Source organism: Oratosquilla oratoria, chromosome 28, assembly GCF_046742065.1.
Source record: "Oratosquilla oratoria isolate Oo_2021 chromosome 28, ASM4674206v1, whole genome shotgun sequence".
Lineage (NCBI taxonomy): Eukaryota > Metazoa > Arthropoda > Malacostraca > Stomatopoda > Squillidae > Oratosquilla > Oratosquilla oratoria.
The window spans coordinates 46,706,416-46,729,678 of record NC_134804.1 but is presented as its reverse complement, the minus strand read 5'-3'; the positions used below and the strand labels follow the sequence as shown (position 1 = coordinate 46,729,678).

The following is a 23,263-nucleotide window of genomic DNA, read 5'->3' as shown; positions in this document are numbered from 1 at the left end:
GAAAATTTTGAAAAGAATAAAAAGGTGCTCTGAAAGGAAATTAAGAGGGGAAGGAGAGGTGGGTAAGGCAGAGAAGAAAATGTAAAAGGTGTAGATGGACAGATGTTGATGGAAGTGAAGGCAGTAAGGGGAAGATGGGTAAAGTATTTTAGAGAGCTGTTGAATGTGGAGGATGATGGGGATTGATTGATTGTGGCAGCGAGAGGTGGTAAGAAAATTACAACAATAGGAGAGGAAAAATGGAAGAAATATAAAACATGAGGTACAAGGAACTTTGACAACGGTAGTAGGTGGTGGGTATATAGGTTTGTATATTGGTTGTGCATGGGAAGAGGTCACATGGTATCTGCTATGATCCTTAACTCTGCTACTTTTGAGTACACATAGTTAAGGAACATAACTTATGCCATGTGACCTTTCTCTATGCACAACCAATATATAAACTCATGTACCCATCACCTATTATAACGGGATCACGATGGAGTATCGTCTGGGGTATTGGCTGCTTGTTATTGTGGCAAAGTAGCATGCAGTCGATACTTTAGGGTCTATATGGGGCGCCCCTACGGACCAGAGCCACACATCATTTTGTCTATGATAGAAGAAATTCTGTTCATAGAGAAATGATGACACTTTTATACTACGACTGTCCCTCCGTTATGCTGTCCCCCAACCCCTTGTTGCTGTCCTGTACCATTTCTCTGAGTATTCTCTTTCTGATTGGGGGAATTCCCTGTGGTGGGGGAAAAGAATACTGCCACCAAGTTTTCCCACTTGGATCGTAAGAGGCGAGAAGAAAGGGACGGGGAGAGGGACTAGGCATCCTTCTCCCTGTAGCCCCACGGGGCACACATCCTAAAGACAAAAGTGAAGGCATAAGGGGTGCTGGCGGGCCTCGGGCCAGCACCCTAAGGTTTGGGTCTTTTAATGTGCGTGGATGTGGTACAGATGAGAGTAAAAGGGAAGAGATAGGTAGTATGTTTGTGAGAAGAAAGTTGGATGTGTTGGCTTTGAGTGAAACTAAGTTGAAAGGGAAGGGTGAGTGTATGTTTGGGAGTGTAAGTGGGAGGTTATCAGGAGTGAAGAGAGGGCGAGGGAGGGAAGGGGTGGCTATTCTTGTAAGTGAGGAGATAGGTAAAGGGGTAGTGGAGTGGAAGGAGGTTTCCTCAAGGATAATGTGGATGAAGGTGAAACTGGGAAAGGAGATGTGGGTCTTTGTAAGTGCATATGGGCCGGGCAGTGAGAAGAGCATGGAAGAAAGGGAGGCCTTTTGGATAGATTTAAATGAGTGCATAGAGGGTTTAGGAAGAAATGTCAATGTAATAGTACTGGGAGACCTTAATGCTAGAGTGGGAAATGGTCCAATCGATGGAGAGGTTGGGAAGTGTGGAGTTCCAGGAAAGAATCGTAGTGGAGAGTTGATGGTGGAAATGTGTCTAGAAAGAGAGTTGATGATAGCAAATACAGTGTTTCGGAAGAAAGTCAAGCATAAGTACACATGGGAGAGGGTGGTGGAGGGAAGGGTGGTAGATAGAGCGCTAATGGATTATGTAGTGGTAAATAGGATTATGATAGGAAGAGTTAAGGATGTACATGTGCTAAGGGGAGAAGGTGGGGGAATATCAGATCATTTTTTGGTGGAAGGTAAGTTGAGAGTGGAGGATAGATGGAGAAGGAGGAAAGGGACAAAAGGTAGGGAGGTTCTTAGAGTGAACTCCTTGAATGAAAAGGAAAAGGAGAAGGAGTACGAAAAGAAGCTGAAGGAGGAGTGGGAGGGAGTAAAGGATAGAGCAGAGATGGGTGTGGAGGAGGAATGGGGATGGTTCAAGGAGGGAGTCTTAAAGTGTGCAAGGATGGTGTGTGGAACAAGAAGGACAGGGGGAAATAGGAGAAAGGGTAGTGAATGGTGGGATGAGGAAACAAAGAAGGTTGTAGAAGAGAAGAAGCGAGCATTCACAGATTGGTTACAAAAGAGGACAGGGGAGTCATATGAGACGTACAAAGAAAAGAAAAGAGAAGTAAAGCAAAAGGTAAAGGAGGCAAAGAGGAGAGCAGATGTGAAATGGGGTAGGAGTATGACAGAAAATTTTGAAAGTAATAAAAAGATGTTTTGGAAAGAAATTAAGAGAGGAAGAGGAGGCGAATCAAGTAGGGAAGAAAAGGTAAAAGGTACAGATGGAGAGTTGATAATGGAAGAGATGGCAGTGAGGGGAAGATGGGCAGAATATTTTAGGGAGTTGCTAAATGTGAAGGAGGATAGGGAAGGAAAGATAGCTGCAGTGGGAAATACGAAGAAAATGAGAGTGATGAGTGAGGAGAACGGAGGAGAAATAAGGAAGGATGAGGTGAAGGCAGTTGTAAAGATGATGAAAGCAGGTAAGGCACCTGGTCTGGATGGATGTCATGCAGAATGTCTGAAAAAGGGAGGTTCAGTGATGGTGGACTGGTTGGTGAGATTATTTAATGTTTGCTGGAGAGAGGGTAAAGTACCGGAGGACTGGAGTAGTGCCTGTATAGTTCCTCTTTACAAGGGAAAAGGGGACAAGTGTGAATGTAGTAATTTCAGAGGGATTAGCCTGTTGAGTGTAGTAGGGAAGGCTTATGGGAGAATCTTAATTGAGAGGATTAGGAGAGGAAGAGAAGGAGTAATTGGTGAGGAACAGTGTGGATTTAGGACGGGTAGAGGTTGTGTAGATCAGATCTTTGTGGTAAGACAGATATGTGAGAAAGCTATAGGAAAGGGGAAGGATGTTTTTTGGGCTTTTATGGATCTGGAAAAGGCCTATGATAGGGTAGACAGAAAGGCACTGTGGGAGGTTATGCAGATTTATGGGATAGGAGGAAAGCTTTTGGGAGCTGTCAAGAGTTTTTATGTGAGTAGTAGAGCATGTGTTAGGATTGGAAATGGAGAGAGTGAGTGGTTTGAAGTAAAGGTGGGACTTCGTCAAGGATGCGTTATGTCGCCCTGGCTGTTCAACTTATACATGGATGGGGTGGTGCGAGAGGTAAATGCTAGGGTAGTGAGTCAGGGATTGGAGATTGTTAAAGAAAATGGAGAAAAGTGGGAGGTGAGCCAGCTGTTGTTTGCGGACGACACTGCGCTTGTGGCAGGGTCAGAGGAGGGATTGAGGAAGCTGGTGGCAGAGTTTGGGAGAGTATGTGATAGAAGAAAGCTAAAGATAAATGTGGGTAAAAGTAAGGTGATGAGATGTACAAGGGGTGAAAGTGGCAGTAGACTGGAAGTGAACATTAAGGGAGAGCGACTGGAGGAAGTGGATAGTTTTAGATACTTGGGTGCAAGTGTAGCAGGAAAAGGTGGAGTGAAGGTGGAGGTAGAATGTAGATTGAGAGAAGCGAGTAAATGCCTTGGTGGTTTAAAGAGTGTAATGAGAAATAGACATTTGGGAATGGATGCGAAGAGGAGACTGTATGAAGGAGTGATTGTGCCAACAGCACTGTATGGGGCAGAAACGTGGAACATAAGAGAAGAAGAGAGAAGGAGTTTGAATGTGTTTGAGATGAGGTGTCTGAGAAGTATGGTGGGGGTTACTAGGCTAGATAGAGTGAGAAATGAGGAGGTGAGGAGGAGAACAGGGGTGAAAAAGGATTTGGGAGAGAGGGTCGATGAAAGAATATTAGGATGGTTTGGACACATGGAAAGAATGAGTGAAGAAAGACTAGTAAAAGAGGTATGGAAGGCAGATGTGGAGGGAGTGAACATGAGGGGACGTCCTAGGATGAGGTGGATGGATGGGGTGAAGGGGGCTTTGGGGAAGAGGGGAATGTCTGTTGAGGAAGGAAGGGAGAGGACGGAAGACAGAGGTGAGTGGAGAATGGTTGTATATGGATGATGTTGTGACTGCATGAGGAGGAATAGGCTGGGGGGTGGGGTAGTATGTGTGAGTAAATTTTGACGCAGCCCGAAGGGATTTCTCCCCGTCCTCTCCTTATATGCAAAGGGGGACGGAGAGGGGGGGTCGCCGATTAAATGAAGCGGCCTTGCTGTGGATGTACTGTGTCTTGCGACACTGCTTCTGACCCAGGGCGGTGGGCAGGGTTCAGGGATGACCCGTCATCCAGGAGGTGCTCAGATGAGAGGAAGGGTGGGAGGGGTGTGGAGTGTATTTAGGGATGAAATGGGTGGGAGTGTTTTTATGCCTTTCCTTTTGTGGCTACCTCCCTTGGAAGGGGGAAAAAGCCTTGGTATATGTAAGTATGTACGATGGAGTAACTTCAGAATGTCTGAGTCCCTACACTGAGATATCAACATCCATCCACTCAACCAACACAAACACAAACTTCACATGAGACACCTAGAAAGACTGCACGCCAAACACAAACACCTGATATGACACATCACACCTACACCACACCATACAGACTACTTGTCAGCTGTGCCTCTCCCTCAGGTGGTGTACATGAAAAATTGTGTATAGCTGTGCATATGTGCAAAGTATTCTTTCACCAGCTTTGACTGATTGTGACCAGACATGCTGTCATGTGCTGGGTTCTGTCTGCCTAAGTACCATAGACTTGAGTCTGTCTGTATCCAGCAGTAAGTGTGAGGAAAGGTAGCATATTCTCAGTAGACATGCTATAGCCAGTCTCTCCTCATATGACAGGTTTACAAGTGCTGGGGCCATTTTCGTGGTTGCTCTATGGATTCTTGCAATTTTCTTTATATTCTTTTTGGTACTGGGTGACCATAGTGTTGCAGCATACTCCAGTTTAGGCCTTATCAGTGTGAGTAATATTTTCTTAACCATTTCTTTGTCTAAATAGGTAAAAGCCACCTTTATTGATCATAGCAAGTTGTAGGATTCTGTGACAATTTAGTTTATTTGTTTATTTGAGATAATTACTCCCAGGTCTTTTTCAGGTCCCACTTTCTTCACTTCCTTTTTGTATTTATTTACCTAGTTGTATCTTACGGGAAGTGGAACTATGTCCGTGGTGTCCCATCTTTGTATCTGTCCATATCTAATTTGCTCTTAAATTCTTGTATTGTTTTTGCACATGCTGTTCTTTCATCTAATATGTTCCATACACCCACCACTCTGTGGGGAAACCTGTTCTTTTTCAGGTCTCATCTATAATTGTCCTTTTTGAGCTTCTTTCCATGTCCTCTCGTGTTTTGCTTATCCCAATTTAGTAAGTCTTCTCTATAAAGGATTTCCATGCCTCTTGTAATTCTGTAGATGGTCAACAAGTCACCTCTTTCCCTTCTTTGTTCCAGAGTCAGCAATTCCAATTTCAACATTCTTTTTTCTTATGAGAGTTATGATAGTTCTGGGGCCATCTTTGTAGCTACTCTCTGGATTCTCTCAATCTTCTTTATATATTTTTTGTACCGAGTGACCATAGTGTCACTGCGTACTCCAATTTAGGCCTTATCAATGTGACTAGGATATTCTTTACCATTTCTTCATCCAAGTAGGTAAAAGCTACTTTTATTGTGTGTGTGTGCTTGGTTAATTCTTCATAGTTTTTAGGTTACCTTTTTATTTTCTTTGGTTTTGGATTTGAAAAAAATCTTGTAGTATATATTTAGGCACAAAAGATATATCAAATATTCATTTTGAAGGGCTACCAAATGCAGTTACTCAACATTCATCCCATATGATGTACTAAACAAAATTTGGAGAAAGCTTACCATCACTGTTAGAATAAATTATCTCCATAACAGAGATATGGCCGATTTGAATGTTTGACAGCTCCTTTTCATCCAAAGGTAATGTTAGTTGCAAGAAGAACTTCTTATCAGGCTCCCATTGACTGCCATTGATGATCATAACAGGAATCTGTTGAAGAACCCCATTTTTAAAGAAAAATACTAGAATCATCAAATTACAAAAGTAATCTATTTTCACCATGAAATACAGCAACTACACCCATCCTTAAATTTAAAAGAGAAAAGGGAGTAACACTGGTCTGATACCAAGCACAGAATTATCATATTTTATGGCTTACAAGATGCATTTTTTTTCCTAAAAAATACCCTGAAAAATACTAGTGCGTCTTCCAAGATGAATTTTGTATTGTAAGGCAACACCCAAGCTCAAGCTGTTGTAAAGTCTTTCAAAAAGTGTGGTATAAGTAATGCCATGGATGGTAGTGAGGATCATCTATTGTACATGACTGACAGTAGTGATAACTCTGCAGATGAGAGTTCAGAACTTTTACACGAATCCAGTTCTCAGGATTTGGGGATGAATAAATTTCTTTCAAGTTTTATATTTCTACATGCATATTTTTTAAATTTGTAGTTTATTTTTATGAAAATAAAACCACCCTTGGACAATGAAAAATGTATAGTATATTTACTAATCACCAACTAGTATCATCACCATACAAACAAAATCAGACAAGTGATTTCGTAATGTAAACAATACGTCCAATACGTGTTGTCACCCGCCACTGAAACAAGAAGAAGAGATGGACTGCTTCACTGTGTGTACATATTTACCTATGGTATTTTTCTTTACATAAATTTGTGGTGAGTGCTCCAGCAAATTTGTAATGAGTGCTGAGACAATAGTGTCTTGCAGACTCCTTGCTTCTTATGTTTTTGTGTTCAGTGGTCGGGTATAAGGTGAATGTGTTCTTGTATGAGAATGTTTTTTTTTTCCTAAGAAATTTCTTTCAAATATTAAGGTGCATCTTCCAAGATCCAGTATCTTGCAAGACGTAAAATATGGTAAGCAAAACCTACAGTTAGGTAAAACCTGTAGTACAGAAATGGAAAAGACATGTATACTTTAAATATGTAAATATAAATTCAACATATTTACTGCTATAGAGTGAGAAACAAGGAGTTGAGGAGGAGAGTGGGGGTGGAAAGGGAGTTGGAAGATAGGGTTGATGAAAGAGTATTGGTATGGTTTGGGACACATGGAAAGAATAAGTGAAGTATGATTAGTAAAATAGGTGTGGAAGGCAGAGGTGGAGTGAGTGAGCTTGATGGGGCAATGACGGATGAGATGGATGGATGGGGGTAAAAGAGGCATTGAGAAAGAGGGGGATGTCTGTTGAGGAAGGGAGAATGAAGTGATTTCTCCCTGTCTTGTCTTTTTCTGCATGAGGAGATGGAGAGAGGGTTGCCAATTAAATGAAGCAGCCTTGCTGTAGATATGCTGTATCTTGCTGCATTGCTTCTCACCCAGGACAGTGGGCAAGATACAGGGATGACCCATCATCCAAAAGGAGCCAAGAAAAGAGGGAGGGAAGGGTGGTGAATGGGAGTGGAGTATGTGAGGATGAAATGGGTGGGAGTAGATATATGCCTTTGACTCTGGCTACCTCCTTTGTAAGGGGGAAAATCCCTTGGTGTATGTATGTATCATTATTATAATTGATTTTATTATTATTGAATGTTATACTGTGAAAGCATAGTTAAGTGTGGTCTGTAGGAGTTGTTTATGTAAAGTGATAAGTCTTGTTCAATTTCATGCCTGCAACTGTTCTGAATATCTGTTAAGAGCAAACATAATTTGTATCAAATGTGAGGTCAAATATTTGAAGGTTTATGTCCAGTGGGAGAGGATATCAAATCTGACCATTGGATGCTTCTCTGACACACAATGAAGTAACAACACATAGGATTGTTCTTGAGAACTTTTGAGGGAATACAGATATTCTCATTTTTGCCAGTCATAATTCTAGTTATTTGAGGTAGGTTTTTGGGTGTTTTTGACTATCAATTTGTGGCTACATTGCTCAGCATCATATGACAACAAATTATCTAAAAAAAAAATCAAAATACGATGAATGTAGTTTCAAGAATATTAACAACAAATGTAACTTACATGTTTCTCTACTTCACCAGGTGCAAAGGTAATTGTTTCATTAATCTCAGTATAATGTTTACCAACTGTTGCTGTCCCATCAGAGGATTCAACCCTGTAATGGTACAGAAATTTTGTATTAAAACTATTCTGAGCAAAGACCATATATATTTACATCTACCTATATACCAAGGGCTTCCTCCCTTTTATAAGGGAAGTAGCCAGTCAAGGAATGCGCCCACTCCCACCCATTCTACTCTCATCCACCACCTATTGTTTCCCTCTTATTTTAGCTCCTCATGGATGAAAGTTAATCCCTGTCTCTGCCCACTGCCTGGATCACCAATGGGGCACATAGGTAAAAGTGACACTAAGTATGACTATAAGTTACTTGGATAAATTATAACAAAAGTGGATAGTGAAAAGGATCTTGATGTAATTATCAGTGTAGCCTCAGAGAAAGCAAATAAGATTCTAGGACTGCTTGCACAATTCATTGATATCAAAAGTCCATCTGTCATCAACCTGACTATAGATGATCAGTCTGTCCACATTTTGAATATGCTGTGTCTGCATGGTCACCAAATCTCATTAAAGGCAATGACAGATTGGAAAAAGTACAGTGGTGAACCAGAAAACTGATTTCATATATCAGAAATAGATCATATGAATGTTGCCTAAAACAATTGAATCTATTTTCCCTCAAAAACATAGACTTGGGTGATTTGATATAGGTCTTCAAGATTTTAAAGTCAACTGACATAAAAAGTTAAGAAATCTTCACAGTGAATATGAATCAGACAAGACATGATGGTTTCAAGCTGTCAGGCTATAGATTTAACTTGGAAGTGGGTAGGAACAACTTCACCAACCATGTAGTCAATGAATGGAATAAACTTTCTACAGAAGTGCAATGCAGTATGGTTTGAAATTTTTAAATTCATCTTGATAAATATACATACATATACCAAGGCTTTTTCCCCCTTACAATGGAGGTAGCCAAAAAGGGAAAGGCATAAAAACACTCCCACCCATTTCATCCCCACATACACTCCACACCCCTCCCACCCTCCCTCTCATCTGAGCACCTCCTGGATGAAGAATCTTGATAAACACCTACGCAATATGCTGTAATGCCTGCCAATTGTTTGGTTTGCTTGTTTATTAATTTCTTTGTTAAACAATCCATCATTAGCATCAAACCTAGTTATGGACCCAAAGGCTTCCTCTTGGTATGCTCTTCCTATGTAATCCTGTGTAATTGTAAGTTATGTGCTACCTTCAAAGAATTTCTAAATGAGTTACATGCTACCTTCAACGAATTTCACTGAATAAATATATACTTTACCTCACTCTGGCAATATTATTGGTGCATCCAGTCCTGCAGATAGTCACCATGAGCTTTTCTGTGTCTTTCATCACTGCACAAGATGCTGCATGAAAATCAACTATAGCATTCTTGGAAGAATTCACCTGTAGAATAATCAATGGAAAATATAGTTTCCATTAGAATACAGGTTTAATTAAATAATATACTAGTAGTATAGTGTATCTGTTCCATAAGAGTAAATAGGTGAACAGTGTTATGGTAGATTTTCAATGCAACACAGAGAGGATGAAAAATTATAAGATTATTAAAAGAGAGAGAGAGAGAGAGAGTGAGAGAGTGGATACATTAAACAAGTTAAAATTTTATAACCTATGGAATATAAGAATTAAGCTTTGGAATTTTACTTGTATGAATACAACAATTCAGTGTTTATTCCCAGAGGGATCTATAACACCAATGCTGGTTACTGCAAGACTGTGAGTTTCCAGTCAACAGAATTCAAGGTTACAATTATCATTATTGGCAAACTTACAGCACCAACAGAATTCAAGGTGACAATTATCACTATTGTCAAACTTATAGTATAGCTAAATCTACTTATCTAGTCCAATTACACAAATATACAAACATCTGACACTACCTCTGGCAAACCTTCAAGTGTTGCAGTTTTTAGTTGTTTATTTATAGCAGCATATACCTGTTGAAAAAGAAAGAATATTCTTAGCAATCAAAGATAATACACACTTGAGTGAGAATTATGAAGAAGCTTATAATTAGAAATTGTAAAGGATACTGAAGTGATATTGTATTTAACACATTCATATGTGAAAATTTTAGAAATGAAAGAGCAAGCAAATAATTCATTAGGCCACACTTAATTATGTTGGGTTGTACAAGTGTAACAATTATTTTAATTACTGCTACACATACTAATAGTTAAAGCTGTTCTTTAAAAGAATAGAGCTCCTTCATCATCTTTCACTTATTTACCAAGTTGCATTTACCTAGTTGTATTATAAGTGTGCCGTTACGAGAGGTAACGGGGCTTTTTTATACGTCCGTGTATCCCCATGTTTACATATCTTTTTGTCGTAAGGCTCGTTTCCCCTCGGAAGAGGTTTTCAAGTTTGTTTTTCGTAATGCTTTAATTTAAGTATGCTGCGAGCAGAAGCTTCGTCTGCTTAAGAATACTATCGTTGTAAGTTGTCTGCAAGCTGTGCTGCAAGATAACATCTCATTATTTGTGCAACGTGCACTTAAAGAATTAGACTTAAGAAGGTGTGTAAGAACCGGTTGCGGTGGTGTGATGTCACGTCACAACCTCCAGCCAGTGTGGTTTGAAACGCCTTCAGTTGTATACCCGCTCCCTTCGCGGCCTACTCGGTGAGTTTTGAGCCGAATTTAGTTTTAGATCTGGTATATTGTTTCTTGTATGTCATAATGAATTTAGCCTTAAGCTGCTCGTATTTCATGTTCAGATTATTTGTAATTCTGTATAAAAGCTGTTAGTAACGAGCGTCGCTCTGGATTGTTTTACAGTTTTTTCATCTACTACTTCTACTCTTCCTCCCAATTACTGTCTGCTGCCATGGTTTCAATGGCAGCACCTGTTGTGTGAAGATGAGAAAGTCGTGTTTTCTATTGCCAATAAACGTTAGCGACGAGCACTCCGTGGATTCTTAACCCCGCGTTGTTTACGTTACGTAATCCAGAAAAGAGGGCACTCGTTACGCTAACCCCCTATGCGTAGCAGAGTAATCTGTTAAGCCACAATACGGGAAGGGAGCTATGCTCGTGGTGACCCGTCTTTGTATCTTTCAGCATCAAGTTTTTTCTTAAAATCTTGAATAGTATTTGCACACACTGTTTCTTTATCTAAGTTATTCCAGATATCCAGCACTCTGTGTGGGAAGCTATTTTTTCAGATCTCTTCTATAGTTATTCTTTTTGAGTTTCTTTTCATGACCTCTTGTTTTTCCATTGTCATTTTTATTTACTTATGTATATGCATTTATGTGTGCTGGTGACATAATTGGAAGCATGCTGGTCTCTCCAGTTCCCAACAGTGATTATTGCTTACTCCAACAGTCCAAGGACATAGGGCAAAGATGATGGCTTTGGATGCAGCTACATGCCTCCTGGCATAGGCTCCTTATCTTATCCCATGGACAAGAATCAAGCAGCACTATCCTATTTGGAGTCAAATCTCCAATCACAGAGATATGCTGAATCACTATCCCTCATTTTTCTTTTTCTTAAATCTCTCCTATATGGGAGGGGCATCAAATGGATTTCAGTGTATTTACCTAATTGTATTTTACGGGACGATAGCTATGCTCATAGTGACATGTTTTCGTTTCTCTCCGCATCCAGTTTATTGTTAAAATCGTGTATAGTTTTGGCATTCACTGTTTCTCCATTTAGTTTCTTCCAGACATCAATCACTCTGTGGGAAACTATTTTTTTTTTCAGGTATCTTCTATAAGTGTCCTTTAGTTTCTTTTTGTGTCCTCTTGTTTCTCTTCTGTCCCACTTTAATAAGTCATCTCTGTCAAGAATTTCCACCCCTTTCATAATTCTGAAGATGGTCAACAAGTCGCCTCTTTCTCTTCTCTGTTCTAATGTTGACAGCTGTAATTTTTCCAATCTTTGTATAATAAGAGCTATGCCCATAGGGTCTCATCTCTGCATTCCCACGGGTCAAATCTAGCCTTAGATTCTCCCATTTTGTTTGACTGAACTATTCCTTCTCTCCTTGCCCTAAATAAGGTGGTGGAGAAGGATGATCTTTTTTCCGTAAGAAGCTAAAGTGGGAGAGAAACACTTGGGCTTAAGAGGAGGAAAGGTCCTTTTTGTATGAATGTGGGGTGAGCAGTGTTACTGAGGATTTCTGGAGGAGATGCTGACTTTCTGTTTTGTGTCATACATAACTAGTTCCTTGAGATAAGTTTGAGTGTTCTTGGATGCTATATTGTAGCTGCACCATTAAGTTGTTATTGCTAGGTTATCTGGATACATTTTTCATCTCAAAATAATTAAATATTTACACATTCTTTATCCTTATTTACTAACTTCAGAAGTCTTTTAATCATGTTCTTGGATAGCATCAGATACCTGTACCAGATTATGCTAACTATGTTTGATATATTTTGCCACAAATTATATAATTCTATAATCATATCTACTGAAAGACATCATACATTTTAGGACTGGGACCAATGATGGGTACCTGCTTGTGGTAGTCTTATGAGTTAGCCATCAGAGAAAATTATATTTTCTACCTCCTATCTTTATATCATATCAGTACCCTCATATCCACCTGAAGATGCAGCCCCAAAGGACTGTCACTCAGTCTTCAGACCCTGGCTAAGATGTCTCACTATCAGCAATAATTTTTCCATACTTTTCAAATTAGAACTAAGAACTGGTGACTTTTACCTTCCTTCTGCTAGTTAAAGAAAGAAAGACAGTTACAGAAGAGACCTAAAAAAAAATAGCTTCCCACATAGAGTGATTGATGTCTGGAACAAACTGAATAGAGAAACAGTAAATGCCAGAACTATCCACGATTTTAAGAATAAACTGGACGTGGAGAAATACGAAAATGGGTCACCATGAGCATAACTCTCGTCACGTAAAATACAACTAGGTAAATACGGAAAACAGCTCATTATTTTCCAGAGATGTATGGGATGCCCCAAGAACCATAACTGGCTAGTATGGGGCTCCAGTTTTTTTTGGCAAAACTTAAGGCAATGTGTCGGAGCTTTATAGTGCTATTTGAGCATAAAATGTGCCATTGTTTCTTAAAGAATATATCCCATACAAGTCACCTGTGGTTTGAAAAGAACAGTACTTTGAGATGATGACAGACCTCCTTCAGTTTGGTAGACATATGTGGTTTGATTTTTCTTCCTCCTGTCATGTGCCTGATAACACCCACACGATACCATGTATATGAATGACTGCGTGACTCTATCAGTCTGAAATGAGAATCTGTGGTGAGATTTACAAAAACTTCACAGATTTGTGGAAATGGAATAAAAATGAAAAGGTTGCAAAAGTATTTTTCTTTGAAAAACATTTAACTCTTTAAGAACCAGTATGGCAAATATGATAATCTAATAGATTTTGTTCTGGATATCATCAAACAATTTTATTTAACTTAGAGGAACCTCTGGTGTATAAGCTATTATATATTCATCATGATGTTAAATGCATCATTCAATCAGTCAATCCCTTGCCCCAGGTCTCTCTTGCAGGAGACCCACAGCTCCAAGGTATTTGGAAATGGCCACCAGACTGGCCCATACATCACTCAAGGATGAATCATTTTAATGTTGTCTAATAATAGCTACTGTGGGATAGTGTAGGATAAGGTTATCAGTGTCCTCAGTGTGATGGTTATATCTTGGGCAGTTTGATTCAGTGGCCAGGCCTAATCTATGCTGGCACTGTCTTAGTGCTGGATACTGTCCTAAACACAAGCATGTAAGTGTGGTTTTTGTTCCTCTTGAAAGGGATTTTTCAATGAGGATAATGTCATGTAATAAGTTTGGTGGTCTGTCTTGAAGAGCTTGTTTTGAAATCTGGGTGTGAATATGTTTTTGTGTGGATGTATTGTGTAGTACAGGTAATAGATTGTTCTATATGTTTGAGAATTAAGTTGCTGGTGTTTCTCTTATGTTCTGCTGATTGTGTTTGTATGATGTAATGAGACTGGTGAGTGGGATTGATGGTTCTTGTATAGAACTGTGTTTCTGTTGTTTTCATGTAATATCCTATGGGAGAGATTTTTTTTCTGAGTGAAGTTGTTCTATTGGAGTGGTTTTGATGCATCCTATTATCATTCTCAATGCTTTAATTTATATAGTTTGTTAGTGAGGTGTTTGTTTTCCTGATCTTTGGGAACCAAGCTGTATAAGCATAGTCAAATGTGGTTCTTGTGAACTGTTTGTAGACTGTGATTTGAGTCTTCCTGTTGCCCAAAGCCTATGCTTGCATCTTAGTAAGTTTATTTTCTTGTTGATTTTTACTATATGTCAGATACCCGACATGTGGACTGAATATTATAGGAGTATCAAAAGTGAAGCCTATTTCTCTCTCTTTCTCTCTCTCTCTCTCTCTCTCTCTCTCTCTCTCTCTCTCTCTCTCTCTCTCTCTCTCTCTCTCTCTCTTTCTCTCTCTCTCTCTCTCTCTCTCTCTCTCTCTCTCTCTCTCTCTCTCTCTCTCTCTCTCTCTCTCTCTCTCTCTCTCCCTCTCTCTCTCTCTCCAATGGAAGGGTTTGGCTGTTAAATTTAATTTCTCTATTGGGTGTGTTTTTGATTCATGGTTGTCTGAAGTGGGCTGTGCAGTAGTCAGGTGGATACCATGTTAAAATCATGAGCAAGTACTCATGAGTTTGATTCCTGGGACCCGCTGTGGGCTTGCTGGGGAAAAAAAAAAAAATTGGGTGTTACTGTATTGCTGGGAATGGAACCAAATATTTCTGTATGATATTCCTTTGGCATAAGACCCAGTCACACAGGCTAGTGAATCCACTGGACCCAGCCATGGAAATTGTTTTCCATCCACCTTCACCCCACCTGTTTAAACTTGTCATTGTATTGTGATCATCATCATTGCTATTTTCTGTTGTTAATAAACTACTGCCATTTTGCTCTCTCTCATTTCTGGGTTGAGTTCTTCCTTGGATGCCTTACTTTTAATTCTTAAATTTCTATATCTGATATACTTACTTAATTGCAGCAAGTACAGCAGCATCTTCATCAGTGAGTCCTGGGTGTTTCCTCACTTCTTTGAAGATAGTCATGAGCCCAACTTGATCCAATTGGCCATCACGGAAATATTCCTGCTTACCACCAAACTTGTCTGCTTTAGGTATGGATAAAATTATATCAGTTAGAGAATAAAGCCAGGAATTCTGGTCAGAATAAAAAAGTAATTTTTTTTTTTTTTTTTTTTTTTTTTTTTTTTTTTTTTTGCTCCTTTAGATCTGGAGAAGATTTATGATGTGGTTGACAGGAAGGCACTGTGAGAGGCATAGCAGATATATGGGCTAGGGGAAATTTTTTTAAGGATGTCAGTACATGAATATTGAAATAATTAAGTTGGACTGATATTTTTTCTGTAAATGGCAGACAGCATAAAATAACCTGTGACAACTTTTATGGAAATCCATTTGAAATTTTTTTGTATCTTAGTAACTAATAGAAAATGTGATCTATTGATTTTTTTTTTTTTAGGAAACTAGAAGCTTTGATAAACATTACCTTGTTAACTTATTACTCTAAGTAAAAAAAATTACACCATACTGGATTTTCCTTTGTGAATAATCATATATTTTGCACTTTGCCTTTATTTCACACTCTGGAGAAAGAAGGAATTAACCAATGGTACACAACTGCTAACACAAACCAGACAGAGGAGTGTACTATGACTACAATTATCCAGTTGTTGGGTGTAGGTGAATAGTGTAGGTGAAAGTAAAAGAACCTCCTTCCTCCCACTAACCTACCTGTCATCATCAGGTGAACCAACAAAACTGGAATGAATTGCACTTACTCTTACCTGGATGAATGTTGCCCATCTCGGAGTCTTTGTTTAAGCCCACCTTGTCATGAATGCCATAAGAGTTCCTTTCAATGAGCCAGGCCATGATGACAAGAATAGGGTACAAGAGGAATGTGATGATGGTTTCAAAAATCTCTATTACTGAGAAGGAAATAAGTGCAAGGATAAGATATAGCCACCCATAGGCTAGGAGCAAGAAGGATCCAGTAAAAAACAAAACCTGCCAAAGAAAATTTGAGATTACCTTTTCTGTGCTCAAAATATATGGATACATATACATAGATATTATCAGAGATATATAAATGCATATCTATATATGTTCATAGACTGACATAATCATAATATAATCTTAACCAGAATAAGTCTGGATAAAACAGGATGAAAGACCAAATAAAGTACAATATGCTTCACTTGTTGCAAACTTTAATTTACATCATTTATGGGGAATAATGCAAAGATACCATTTTCTTCCCAAGTGCAATCATTTGAGTGGCTAAAGGGGTGGCTTCTCTGCTACATTACCATGAAAGAACAAAATCTTTATCATACATACATATATATACCAAGGCTTTTCCCCCCATACAAGGGAGGTATCCAAAATAAAAAAGGCATAAATCCATTCCCACCCATTTCATCCCTAAATACACTCCACCCTCCCACTTATCTTAGCACCTCCTGGATGACGGGTCATCCCTGCATCTTGTCCACTGCCCTGGGTCAGAGGCAGTGTCACAAGACACAGCACATCCACAGCAAGGCTGCTTCATTAAATCTTTATCAATATCACCATAAAGAGTCATATGCAGGAGTGCAGTGCTGCCAGAGCTCACTAGGGCACTGCTCTGGTACCTCTGCAAGTGGGTGTCTTTTCTTTATTTGCTTGATAATTATATTAATTTTATGATAATTAGAAACTGCAAACATGAAATTCTTAATCATCATGTGATATACTGTGGGCCCATTGTATATAGAAACATAATAGGGATGGCAGGCTTTTGTCAGGCCCTTCAGAGCTCCAGCATCTATAAAATTGGGACCACACCCCTGGTCACATGCTACATACCTTTACATTCTTGACCCTCCTGATCTCACCAGCACAGATGGACATAATACAGATGCCGGTAATGAAGGAAAGTTTGAAGGCAGCTGAACCTATGAGGGTGAAGGGACCAAGATCACCAGCTTCAAAATTTTTGGCCAAGACTTCAATGATGGGAACAAAGAACTCAAGTGCACAGCAGCTGAGAGCCACCAGTGTCAGGTTGGCCACTGTGTTGCTCCAGAATGGCACCTTGATGACCTGTGGTTTATCCCCATTCGTTGTTGTGTGGTAGACCTAGGAAAAAAGAAGGGCCACACATCATTTTGGCTGTGATAGAGGAAAATTCTGTTCATAGAGAAATGATGAGACTTTTATTCTACGACTGTCCCTCCGTTATGCTGTCCCCCAACCCCTTGTTACTGTCCTGTACAATTTCTCTGACTATCCATTTCCTTTTTTGCCTACCTTCCCTGTGGTGGGGGAAAAGAATACTGCCACCAAGTAATTCCACTTGGATTGTAAGAGGTGAGAAGAAAGGGACGGGGATTGGGACTAGGCATCCTTCTCCTTGTAGCCCCACAGGGGACATTCCTAATAGAAAAAGCAAAGGCATAAGAGGGTCTGGGAGTTTTCCAACCAGAACCCAAGGTTTGGGTCTTTTAATGTGCATGGATGTGGTACAGATGAGAGTAAAAGGGAAGAGATAGGTAGTATGTTTGTGAGAAGAAAGATGGATGTGTTGGCTTTGAGTGAAACTAAGCTGAAAGGGAAGGGCGATTGTAAGTTTGGGAGTGTAAGTGGGAGGTTATCAGGAGTGAAGAGAGGGCGAGGGAGGGAAGGGGTGGCTATACTAGTAAGTGAAGAGATAGGTAAACATGTAGTGGAGTGGAAGGAGGTTTCCTCAAGGATAATGTGGATGAAGGTGAAACTGGGAAAGGAGATGTGGGTTTTTGTAGGTTCATATGGGCCTGGCAGTGAGAAGAGTGTAGAAGAAAGGGAGGCTTTTTGGATAGATTTAAATGAGTGCATAGAGGGTTTAGGGAGAAGTGTAAATGTAATAGTACTGGGAGACCTTAATGCTAGGGTAGGAAAGGAGCCAATTGATGGAGTGGTTGGGAAATGTGGAGTTCCAGGAAAAAATCGTAGTGGAGAGTTGATGGTGGAAATGTGTCTAAAAAAGAGTTGATGATAGCAAATACAGTGTTTCGGAAGAAAGTCAAGCATAAGTACACATGGGTGAGGGTGGTGGAGGGAAGGGTGGTAGATAGAGCTTTATTGGACTATGTAGTGGTAAATAGGATTATGATAGGAAGAGTTAAGGTTGTACATGTGCTAAGGGGAGAGTGTGGGGGAATATCAGATCATTTTCTAGTGGAAGGTAAGTTGAGAGTGGAGGACAGATGGAGAAAGAGGAAAGGGACAAAAGGTAGGGAGGTGCTTAGAGTGAATTCTTTAAATGAAGAGGAAAAGGAGAGGGAGTACAAGAAGAAGCTGAAGGAGGAGTGGGAAGGAGTAAAGGATAGAGTAGAGGTAGGTGTGGAGGAGGAATGGGGATGGTTCAAGGAGGGAGTCACAAAGTGTGCAAAGATGGTGTGTGGAACAAGAAGGACAGGAGGAAATAGAAGGAAGGGTAGTGAATGGTGGGATGAGGAAATGAAGAAGGTTGTAGAAGAGAAGAAGCGAGCTTACACAGATTGGTTACAGAATAGGAAGAGGGAGTCATATGAGACGTACAAAGAAAAAAAAAGAGAAGTAAAGAAAAAGGTAAAGGAGGCAAAGAGGAGAGCAGATGTAAAATGGGGGAAGGGTACAACAGGAAATTTTGAAAGTAAAAAAGGATGATTTGGAAGGAAATTAAGAGGGAAAGGGAAGGCAAATCAAGTAGAGAAGAAAAGGTAAAGGGTGTGGATGGAAAGATGATAATGGAAGAGGCAGTGGAAAGAGGAAGATCAGTAGAGTATTTTTGGGAGTTGCTTAACATGAAGAAGGATAGGGAGGGGAAAGTGGTTGTAGTGGGAGGCACTAAGAAAATTATAGTGATGAATGAGGAAAATGGGGGAGAAATAAGAAAAGATGAGGTGAAAGCAGTTATTAAAATAATGAGAGCAGGTGACACACTTGGGTTAGATGGGTGTCATGTGGAGTGTCTGAAAAAGGGAGGTACAGTGATGATGGACTGGCTGGTGAGGTTGTTTAATGTTTGTCTAAAAGATGGTTGAGTGCCGAAGTACTGGGACAAATGTGAGTGTAGTAGCTTCAGAGGGAACATTTTGTTGTGTGTAGTTGGGAAGGCTTATGGGGGCTTTAATTTAGAGGATTAGGAGAGGAATAGAGGGAGTAATTGGTAGGGAACAGTGTGGGTTTATGAAAAGTAGGGGTTGTGTGGATAAGTTTTTTGTAGTAAGACATATATGCGAGAAAGTTTTAGCAAAATGTAAGGATTTTTTTTTAGCCTTTATTAATTTGGAAAAGGCTTATGACAGGGTAGGCCGGAAGGCACTGTGGGAGGTATTGCAGATATATGGGATAGGAGGAAACCTTTTAAGAGCAGTCAAAAGTCTTTATGAGAGTAGTAGAGCTTGTGTTAGAATTAGAAATGGAGACAGTGAGTGGTTTGAGGTAAAGGTGGGACCTCATTAGGGATGTGTCATGTCACCATGGCTGGTCAATGTGTACATGGATGGGATGGTGTGGGAGGCAAATACAAGAGTAGTGGCCAGGGGACTGGAGATGGTTTAAGAAAATGGAGAAAAAGGGGAGTTAAACCAGTTGTCATTTGCTGATGACACTGTGTTTGTAGCCGGATCAGAGGAGGGAATAAGGGAGTTTGTGACGGAGTTTGGGAAGGTGTGCGAAAGGAGTAATTTGAGGGTAAATGTGGATATAAGTAAGGTTATGAGATATACAAAGGGAGAGGACGGCAGCAAATTGGAAGTGAGTATTAAAGGAGAGAGGCTGGAGGAAGTGGATAGCTTTAGATAGTTGTGGGCACATGTGGCGGGAGAGGAGTGAAGGTGGAGGTAGAATGTAGTTTGAGAGAAGCAAGTAAATGCTTCGGGGGATTAAAACATGTAATGAGAATAGACATTTGGAAATGGATGCTAAGAGGAGATTGTGTGAAGTGGTGATTATGCCATCAGCACTGTATGGGTCAGAAACATGGAACATAAGAGAGGAACAGTTTAAATGTGTTTGAGATGAAATGTCTGAGAAGCATGGTAGGGGTTACTAGGTTGAATAGATTGAAAAACCTCTAAGTAGCACAGAAACAAAAATCAATAAACAAATAAAAGAAAATAAACAAATCTGTTATGATCTGGCACTTACCTTCCGAGAAAAGCTTATGATTTTGTCAACAGAGCACATGAAGTCATCTGAGATGACGGCAAGGCCGAGGAAGCAGTAGACAAGTGATACAAAGTAAATGAGAGCCCATGGCAACCCTGTGGAAGGTGGGCCGGGCACCAGAAGCCCAGCAAAGCACGGGCTGTATTCCGTGTAGCTGGAGTTGGAGTTGTAGTTGTAGTCCCTGTAGTTGTATTCCCTGTCATTGTACTCGATGTTGTAGTAATTGTCCATTCTGACAGCGGAGTCGACGGAGCTTGGTTCCTAAAAATCAGCTCCTCGTCCTATGGAAGAAAAGAGTGCTATGATCGCTAGATTAGGTTAGTTTATGCTACGGTAGGCGAGGTTAAATAAGGTGGTACCAACAGTGACTGCTGTCGTCTTTGGTGTAGATCGAAGGAGATAGAAACAATGAAAACAGAGATTCCTATTGGACATAGGAACGAATATATAATGGATAAAGAAAACAATAACCTTTATTACCTTCTGCACCCCCTTTATCTTTCCTGGCAATGGTTTTATCAAAGTTTGATGAACTCCATACCTTACCAGGTGACACTTTACCTTTTACTCCAGTGCCAACAAGCAATTTTATTCGTCTCTGCGCACTGTCTTACATCACTTATTGGACAGCTTTTCTCTTCCTGGATGAGAATTCAGAGCATGGCTTGATCTATGGGGAATGCTGTAACCTTACACAAACGCACACGCTTATAGTGTATAGAAAAGTAGTAACTCTCGTGGGATCCTGTCGTGTATGTGTGTATCTACCTAATTTATACAAAAAAGGAGCAATGCTAGTTGGGTACAGTGACAGTCTCTTACTCTATTTTATCATACCTCACCTCTAATTCATCTACAGTTCCAAGTTTATAACCTAGATTTCCAATTATCATATTTAGACTTGAATTCATGTATTGTTACAGCCGGGGATATATCACCTATGCTATTCCAAGTATTTATGCATCTATGCAGAAAACTGCATTTCTTCACATCCTTTAGATTGATTGATTTATGAAATTTTTGGCTCGAAGGCCAAGCGCCGGAGGTCACATCCTTTAGACTTGTGGTCTTTCTTAATTTGTTCTCATGACCTCTTCAATCTTGTAGTAATTCTTCTACAATAAAGGAGTATTACATATACAATAAGGCGAAGAATGACATATATTAACTAAGTAACTATAAGTAAAGAAAAGAATTACTACAATCCCTCCCATCCTTAATCAAGGGATCTCTTCTCCACCTCACCATACGCCTGGTAGGTCTACGTAGACCTGTTGGTCTGCGTCAGCCTCCTCCAGTCGGTGCGGTCATCATACCGTCTCTCTTGTAGTACTTGTTGTTGTAGAGAGGATCCTCTATTCCTAAGCGCTTCATTGATATGGTCACACCATCTTTTCCGTGGTCTTCCTGGTGGTCGTCTACCCCTGCGATGCCAGTTCAGCCATCGCTTTGGTGTTCTATTATCTTCCATTCTCATGACATACTTGTAGTGACGTGACGCATCCCACGACCCGTCACACACTGAACAAAGAATCTTTGGAACTAGCAAGTTCCCATAGTTGGCAAGCGTAGTTCGCAAGAACAGTAACTACCAGCGCACACAACATCTCTTCGCCCAGTCTTCTAGCTGTCCCATCGAGCCTCGTCGTCATCACCTGCTACCGCCTCGCTGACGTTAGGCTCCACGTCCAGCTACAACCATAAGCTCCACTAAGCTGTGCCCTTAGTCCGAGCTTCACCTATATTTCTCATGTGACACGTCTAGTGTCGCACCTTGTGGCTAATTACCAAAAGAAAGAGATTAGATATTTTGTGTTGATTTTCATTTGTCCTACCGTTGTTCCGAACTAAAACTACTACAAAGTGGTCACCCCTGTAGCGCCGGAAGACGTCCAGAAGACAGCCATAGCCACTCCGTTCGGCCTCTTCGAATGGAGGATGATGGCCTTTGGCCTCCGGAATGCCGCCCAGACGTTCCAGAGGTTCATAGACCATGCCCTGAGAGACTTCGACTCCATCACCGTTTACATCGACGACATCCTCGTAGCCTCCGATACTCACGACCAGCACCGCCAACACCTCCGCCTCCTCTTTCGCCGCCTCCAAGATTATGATCTCCGGGTACACCCGTCCAAGTGTCTCCTCGGAGTCTCATCTCTCGACTTCCTCAGACACCGTATCTCAACGGCAGGCCTGTATCCTCTCCCTCAAAAAATCGACACCATAAAAGACTTCCCACAACCAACATCCATCAAAATGCTCCGACGATTCCTAGGAATCGTCAATTATTACCATAGATTCGTCCCTGACGCAGCTGCAAAACTCGCTCCCTTGAACGACCTCACGAAGAACCATTCCAAGCGGTCGGTCAAACCTGTGTAGTGGTCTTCCGAAGCGACCCACGCATTCGAGCAAGTCAAGGCGGCAATCGCTGAGGCCGCCCGCTTGTCCTACCCTGTAGCTCACGCCCCCACATTCCTTACCACCGATGCCTCCTCCTCAGCAATTGGCGCCGTCCTCCAACAGAAGATCAACGGCCAGCTCCAGCCTATCGCCTTTTTCTCCAAACGTCTGGACTCTCCTCAAAGTCGCTACAGCGCCTTTGACAGGGAACTGCTAGCCATAGTCTCGGCCGTCAAGCACTACATTTACTTCCTTGAAGGCCGGCCTTTCGTCATCCTGACAGACCACAAGCCACTCGCCCATGCCCTAGACAGGGACTCCGACCATCACTCCCCAAGAGTCTCCCGGCAGCTGTCATTCCTCTCCCAATTTGATACTCGAATTGAGTATATCAAGGGAGAGGATAACCAGGTGGCCGACGCCTTGTCTAGAATCACCTCCAGCATCCTCCCTGACCACATCATAGACTACTCACGCATCGCCGCATCTTAGAATAACGACAGTGAACTCCGCCTCCTACGTATGCACGACACCTCATCCTTAAAGCTAAGACAGCTTCCTCACAACCCCGTACCATTGTGGTGTGACGTCTCCACAGGCAAACCCCGCCCGTACATCCCCGCCTGCCACCGTAAGGACGTCTTCTCCTCCTTCCATGACCACAGTCATCCGGGCATCCGCGCGACACAACGCCTCATCACGGATCGAGTCGTCTGGCCAGGCATCAACAAGGATGTCAGACAATGGACCCGGACCTGCCTCCCCTGCCAGACGGCCAAGGTT

At 41.0% G+C, this 23,263-nt stretch overlaps 1 protein-coding gene across 3 annotated transcripts in view; it reads right to left on the bottom strand.

Moving 5' to 3' along the window:
* Window positions 1-23,263, bottom strand: part of LOC143040398 (sodium/calcium exchanger Calx-like) — a 68,818-nt gene that overhangs the window by 26,233 nt on the left and 19,322 nt on the right. Inside the window, exons 2-10 of one of the 3 annotated variants that reach the window (XM_076211442.1) lie at window positions 20,057-20,358; window positions 16,751-17,023; window positions 15,679-15,907; window positions 14,853-14,988; window positions 12,989-13,097; window positions 9,755-9,811; window positions 9,133-9,257; window positions 7,806-7,899; window positions 5,654-5,801 (exon numbers count right to left, since the gene is read on the bottom strand). In XM_076211442.1, coding sequence (XP_076067557.1) covers window positions 5,654-5,801; window positions 7,806-7,899; window positions 9,133-9,257; window positions 9,755-9,811; window positions 12,989-13,097; window positions 14,853-14,988; window positions 15,679-15,907; window positions 16,751-17,023; window positions 20,057-20,308 — 1,423 coding nt within the window. In that variant the 5' untranslated portion in view covers window positions 20,309-20,358. The remainder of the gene's footprint in view (window positions 1-5,653; window positions 5,802-7,805; window positions 7,900-9,132; window positions 9,258-9,754; window positions 9,812-12,988; window positions 13,098-14,852; window positions 14,989-15,678; window positions 15,908-16,750; window positions 17,024-20,056; window positions 20,359-23,263) is intronic. The other 2 variants (XM_076211444.1, XM_076211443.1) reach the window with 2 other exon arrangements.